Source organism: Silene latifolia, chromosome 2, assembly GCF_048544455.1.
Source record: "Silene latifolia isolate original U9 population chromosome 2, ASM4854445v1, whole genome shotgun sequence".
NCBI classification, from domain to species: Eukaryota; Viridiplantae; Streptophyta; class Magnoliopsida; order Caryophyllales; family Caryophyllaceae; genus Silene; species Silene latifolia.
The window spans coordinates 130,400,214-130,407,353 of NC_133527.1; the positions used below are offsets into that span (position 1 = coordinate 130,400,214).

Here is a 7,140-nt window from a genome sequence, read left to right on the forward strand (position 1 = left end):
TCCCTAATAATACGAGTGCGGAAGCGAATTAGAATAACGAACGATTGTTCTGCTAGGGAGGGATCGAACTCCTGACTCGTGAGACCGAGGGACAAGCTTGATTCCGTGGGATATTTGACTAAAAGTCCTCCGAGACTTCGAGTCAATGGGATATTTGCTCGAGACCTATATCTCCAACAATGGGTGCTTAAATTAAAGACCCATTTAACTTTGAAGCGTTAGTTGAATTAAGTTAAATACCTATTTAACTTGAAGTGTTAGCTGAATTAAGTTAAAGACCCTTTTAACTTAAATCAAAGATCTGAAGTACCGTCTTAAATCTAGTTTGTGATCAAAGCTTGATCGAGTTTTTCAACTTTTATTCTCAATATTCTGAAATACAACTATCCTATTTCTAGTAGCTAACTACGTATCTAACTAGAAGTAAGAAAACTAATTTAAACAAACTTCTAATGGCATAACAACGGCCTTATTTAATTATATCCTAGTAGTTGTAGATAACTAATCACTAAGTCCTAATTGAACTATGTCTTGCCATCCAGAATCGAACCATATCACTCCTTCCATCCCATTTTTGTTGTCCCCCTTTTTATTTTGGGAGGATTTAAGGAAAAGTGTTAAACTTAGAACTTTACCCCCAAATTAAAGAAGAGTTGAGATATTAATTTTAGGGCGCTGATAAATTCACGCGACAAAGCAACTAAAACCCGCGATATTTCTTCCACTTTTTACCCTTTACTGCATAGAACACTGCAAATCATCTGCCAAACTGCACTTTAAAAGTGAAATTATGGGCATGTACACAAACAATCCCGTGGCTCAGTTGAATAAGCCCGCGGAAATATGAGTACCCTAATTTTATGGTGGCTATAATGTTAGTTATCTAGGAACAATATTGAATAATTGAAGTGTTTCATTACTAGATTTAGAAATGGGACAATTAATTTGGGATAAAATAAGGGAAATGGCACAATAAAAGTGGGATGGAGGGAGTAACAAAAATATTTTAGTAGAACAAGGGACTAAACTGGATAGGCTGAATACCGTCTTACATGTAACCAGTTCTTCACATGTGTGCTCATCAGCTAATGAAACTCCAAGGCCGATCTCTAAAGTCTAGACCAAACTCGTCTCCAACTAAGTCTCCAAGCAGTTCACATGAACATGTAGTTCACTAAAATCCTCTTCGACCACATCTAACCACATTGAAGAGGAGTCACAATCCAGGTTTTTTTTTTTACGGTGTACAATTGTACACTTCAGAGACAGAACCATCATCTGATGCATGGATTTTTTATAGTACCATGGCATGCTGGAAATTTTAAAGTGCACTAAATTTGTTAGCGTAAAAATTGAACAAATTTGACAAAAAGAAAATCTCTGGTGTTTGGTGTTCCCAGTACCTGTAAAATCAAAGCATAGATCTGCCAGTGATCCAATCTACCAGTTTTTTCCTCATGACATTTAAAAGTTCCAAACAATGTTTCATGTTAGTAGAAACTAGACCTGCCAAAACAAGACCCGACAAAAATGGACCTAACCCATACATAAACAAACGAACCTAGCCAACTCAGATTTTGGTGGCGTGGCCCTGAACTAATTTACATGTTCATGACTCAAAAATAACACACGAACCCGAAATGGCCAAATTCAGTCCAAATGCAAACATACCTAAATTACAGTAATCAGTTGATCCTTTTGGGATAGCTTATATGTTCTTTTAATTGTTGTTGTTGTAGTATGATCTTACATCTCTAATATATTTCTCTTCGGAAAATAGAATGTTGACTAAGTAGCATTAAAAGACAAGACTTTCTTGCTGAAAAAATATGATCAGAACAAAAGTTGTAAACAGTCGGTTCAGACAATTTCAAAACAATTTCTAACCTTAAGTCAGCTATGGCCCAGAAATATAACTTTCAAAAGTTTCCATCAATGATACAGGAAACAGCCATCGTGCATTGTATCACAAGTCAGAACAGTAAGCTTAAACTTGGGTTGAAAAACTTTAAGATGCTCACGGCAGATTTGTAATTTTTTTAAGCCCATGATGAATTCAAACTCAGGGAAATATGTTAATGACTTTGAGATGAGTTCACAAACAATATGATTTGGAGCCAAGTTCAAGCTCATGTCACAAGCCCACTATACTAGGTGATTAGACGAGAAGTAGTTACCAAAACGAGGGGGCTTAACTGAAGAACAAACTCAAGCACCATAAGAAATTTACACAAATCTTTTATCAGAAACAAAGACTCACCTATTCCGTCTCACAAGTAACCATCTCCTTCGTTGTGTTGTTCATCGAGCGCCATAACTCACAACAACAAATTATCCTCTAAGCATTACCAGTTCCAGCCATTTATACGGGTCAAAGAAGTTTATCACCTAGAATAGCCGAAACCAATAAAACATGACCTTCCATGTCATACCCTCATACCTGACATGCACATGTCAACTAGTTTAGTTAATAAAGTCATTGAGTGGTAACTCTCATGACCTGAGTCCCATCAACATCAAAACCGTTATCATGGCTCCATCTACAACCAAAAAAAACTATGCCATGAAACAATATAATACACACAGAGTAGCTGTTCAAAAGCCCAGAGGCAGTTTTGATTAATACGTTGTCTTTGGCTAAGATATTAGTTTCTGGCCCGCGTTTGTTTGCGCAATTCACACGCGCACAAAAAAAAAAAAAAAAAAAAAAAAAAAAAAAAGAATATGGAAACAAAAAAAAATTCAGAAAATTATAACAAAACACTTGCATTTCAGAGACCAGCCCATGACCAGACTCTGCATTTGCTAACGAATAAAATGTTAATATCCAACTAAAAGAGAAAATTTAACATACATTTCCATATTTGAAGGCCATTAAATACTCGACCCCCAAACATAAGAGCTAATAGTGTTTGCACAAAAAACAAACACACTAGTGTCATTTCGAATATCCTAAGTATTCTCACACTTTACTTTGTTAATCTAATAACTCTGTTAAAAGAATGTGGAATACTCGTAGATGATAAAATCAAAAGAGACCGATAAAGAAGCCTACTATATATGTTTGATTATGGCAACAAAAGCCAGGTCCTAATAAGAATCAGGCGTCTCTCGGCTTAGGGATAGACGTAGAGTTAGAATGAGGAGGGCTAAGCTTCCGAATCCAATGAAGAAAACCCTTTTTATGGTCGAGACAGATAGAACTCTGTACTAGCTTCAAAGTTCCATCATGGGCAAGTGAAGATTCAAACAGCTCTAAAACTTTTACAACCTGCGAAAACTCAGGCCTCTTTTCAGGTTGTAAGGACCAACATTGTTCAATTAAAGCTCTCATGGCAGGTGGACATTCCTTTGAGAAAGCCGGCCTCAGATTCTACAAGTTCAAATTCCTTTCTGTTAGAATAACATAGTTGAAATAATAGAAAAAACATCGTCAAATAAAAGACCCATGAAATCAAATTCCGTCAAAAACCCATGATCAATACTAACAAGCTGTTAAATATAATCTGTAAAATAACTGGAACGCAGTACTACACTGAGACTTCTAATTATTTGTACTTTCTAGATTGGTAGGCTATAGCAAACCGGAAAAATTGCACCTTCAATCTCATAGTATGTTCTAAGTTCTAACATTATCAGGTTCCGTGTTTTGACAGGTTGAGTAGATTGATTCCAGTAAGGTTAAATTAACAGGTTCTGGTGTGATGATTTCACCTTGAAAATATTGAAAATTGATCCGTATAATAAATGGACTCTAAGCTTAGTATGCTAGTATAAAATAAAGGAAGCAGTTCAAAAGACGAACCTTATTAACAACAGCGAATGCCGCCGCAAAAGGGCACATCCCCTCGTATGGAATACTCCCAGAAACCATTTCCCACAATATTAGCCCAAAGCTGTATACGTCGACCTTGCGTCCATAACGTTTGTGCTTAATCATCTCAGGAGCCATCCAACGGTACGTGCCAGGACCTTCGGCCAATGGATCGCAATGGATTTCATCGCAGGCTATCCCAAAATCAGCAATTTTCAAGTGAAAATCTTGATCAATCAATATATTTTCAGGTTTAAGATCGCGGTGGATGACACCTTGTGAGTGTATGTATTCCATACCATGGGCAATCTCTAAAGCAAAACGAATTGATTTCTCTAAAGGAAGAGTTGCATGATCAAGCTTACGCAAGAACAACCGCAATGAACCCTCTGATAAGTACTCTGTTACTATGCAATAAACGGGTGATTCTTTCCAGGCTGCTATGAACTGAAATCCAAACAAAATATACATAAAAGTATGAAATAATGAAACCGACACAATAAATTAAGCAAAGAAGTTTATTAAAGCTAGAATATGAGAATTAAGATATGCAAACACTTGAGCTAAAATAGGTTATCACATTTAGCCCTTGTTTAGATGGACGGAAAGGAAACTAGAAAAGGAAAGAGACAAAATCTATATGTTTGGTTTACGACAATATTCTCAAACTTGCTAGTACCCATGCAAACACTTGAGCAATAAAATCAAACAATATTCTCAAACTTGCTAGTACCCATGCATTAAAGGATGAACAACAAAAATACCTTAACCACATTTGGATGGTGAAGCCGAGTGAGAAAAGCAACTTCCCTGGTAAACTCCTTCTCTAATTTAGAACCTAATAAACCAGATTCATCATTATTTGGTACACACATAAGTTTCACAGCAGCTGGTTCCCCATCATATTCGGCACGATAAAGCCTACTGTTTGCTCCAGAAGCAAACTTATAACTAATTCTTAACTTTGTTAGATCTATCGTAAGAGCATCAACTGCATCCAAAGCTGTTACCTTACCTCCTCCATGATCAAAGAGCATTAAGCAGCTAGAATCCTTCCTCATCTTGGATTTTCCAAAACCTTCCAATGGCGATAAATGTCTCAAAGGAAAAGAATCTGGCCTCAATTTTACACTGGATTCATCTGCTATCTTATCAGATACTTCCCATGTTCTATGAGGTGTTGAGAACCTCTTTGTCTCTGAACGGGCTTCCTTAAACGTGTCAGGAAGAAGACTCGTAGGTAGAGGCGATACGGACCTATGCTTATTTGTCAAAGGCTTCCCCTGCATCTGTGATATGTCGGGGTCTGATTCCTTATGTAAATCGGTTGCTTGAGACCTTGGTTTAAATTTAGGAATTTCTCGTGTTTGAAATCTTATGGGACCTGAGCTTAATCTAGACGGATCAATTCGATGGTACACCGTGTGTGAAAACTTGGTTCTCCTAATCCAGGAGGTGGACGCCTCATCCATCTAAAAGTCCTATAGATTTAAAACTACAACAGAAACCGATGATCCAAACTCAGTTTGCATTCCAAATCTTCGTTCCAATAATAACAGCACCAGGTTGGCCATTTTATTTCATCAATGGATTGGACATCAATCAGAAGATCAGAAACACACACACATACAAACTCCTCCATAATCATCATCAAATGCCATCAAAACTCAAATCATAAACAACCCAGAACACGCGTCATAGGTGAACATAATCATATTATGTATTACAAAACCGAATAGTACTTCGGAAATTGCATTTCTCTGCAATGTCATAAAAACAAAAAAGCAATTAATAAGATGATAACAGAATTTCACCATTTTTTGGATTGTAGATCAAAAGCTGTAACAATCACAATAAAAATTAACTAAATGTCTAATGCCTGAAAAAGAAAACAAGAGAAAACTCATTTCAGGCTACAAAGATAAGAGGCATAAACATATCAACTAACCAACCCTGTTAAGATTATAGGGGGGGATAAACCCATTAATAAATACTCCCTCGTCTCATTCATTTGTTTACATTTTTATTTTTTTATTTTTTTATTTTTTTTAGGATTATTCTAAACAAATGATCAGGCAGAAAGGGATATATATTTAAAATAACAAAGCCCAATAATGCACAAGGAAATCAAGAAGAAAAGGGCATCGGACATCCCACATCCCACATAATAATGTAGAAGATAACTAGCAAATTTATCAGAGAAATGACCACCAAAAAAAAAGCCATGAAAATAAAACATTGACTGACATACCCGGAAGAGAAGGTCAAAATGTGAGGGATAAGAGCTGATGTTTATGGTTTGTCTGTGTAAGAAAAGGCACAAAAAATAAAGATAGGAGGATGAAGAACAAGATCTATCATGTATGAGGGAGATGGACAAATTCTCGTAAAATTCTCAAATTAAGGAAAAAGGTTAAGCTGTCCTCTAAAGTGTACCATATTGTATACGGAGAAAAGGGCTGTCATAAGATCCAAGTGGACCCCTTATTTTGACTATCTTTTCTTTTTCCAAAGAGTAGATCTTCCTACATACGGCCATCGTCTACCAGAACCCATAATAAAGAGGATTGAGCATCCTCTTAATCATTTCTCCCTTCTAAGAGCATGTATTATAGAGAGGAACTTTTAATCCTTTTAATTTTTTTCTCCCCTTCTATTTTTTTGACAACTCATTCACTTTTTAACCACCTCATTTTCCAATATCTTCATCCTCTTCCTCTATATTTTTCCACAATAGAGAGGAAAACTTTTTATTCCTCGTATATTAATCAGTACACTATAACTTTCATTTTTTTTTAAAAAAAATATAAGAAAATAATAATATATGAAATATTGATTGGTTTAATAACACAAATGGCCAAGACACAACTTCCTCTAAAATTAGAGGAAGTTTTCTTCATCCTCTTACTAAGAGGATCTTCTACATTAGTTCCACAATAGAGAGAATCTCCTCTAAGAGGAGAGAGTGTGCTAAGAGGAGGCACAATCCTCTCTATTATACATGTTCTAAGAAGTAACAGTAATTGTAGGTTAGAGTAACTTGGCCTGTAAACTCTTGAAAATTTCAGTAATTTTTCAAGAGTTTACATTGAGTGATTGCATATTAGTTGGGGAAATCTCTATCACATTAGATTGCATGCATGTTTCATAAGTCGAGTGAGTGTTTCTACTTCCTTCTATCTTCACATATAACTCACTCTTACATACTTATGAGTGCATGAGTGAAATCCGCGAGAATCCGACTAATTTGTCTTGCAAAATTGAAAGGTATTTGACATTTGTCTATAATATGGTGACTTGAGACTTGAGCTACGTTTTCTATTTCC

The 7,140-nt window shown here is 36.0% G+C and overlaps 1 protein-coding gene across 2 annotated transcripts; it reads right to left on the minus strand.

Annotated features, from left to right (window-relative positions):
• Positions 1-2,822: 2,822 nt before the first annotated feature.
• Positions 2,823-6,459, minus strand: LOC141642980 (serine/threonine/tyrosine-protein kinase HT1-like). 2 transcript variants are annotated; one of them, XM_074451989.1, is made up of 5 exons: positions 6,066-6,459; positions 4,579-5,574; positions 4,114-4,261; positions 3,806-4,008; positions 2,823-3,373 (listed from the first exon to the last, which is right to left on the minus strand). In XM_074451989.1, the coding sequence occupies exons 2-5, from the start codon at positions 5,284-5,286 to the stop codon at positions 3,101-3,103; spliced, it is 1,332 nt and encodes a 443-aa protein (XP_074308090.1). In that variant the 5' UTR covers positions 5,287-5,574; positions 6,066-6,459; the 3' UTR covers positions 2,823-3,100. The 2 variants fall into 2 exon arrangements, with proteins under 2 accessions (XP_074308090.1, XP_074308089.1); XM_074451988.1 differs by having other exon boundaries at positions 3,806-4,261; positions 6,066-6,458.
• Positions 6,460-7,140: the final 681 nt, after the last annotated feature.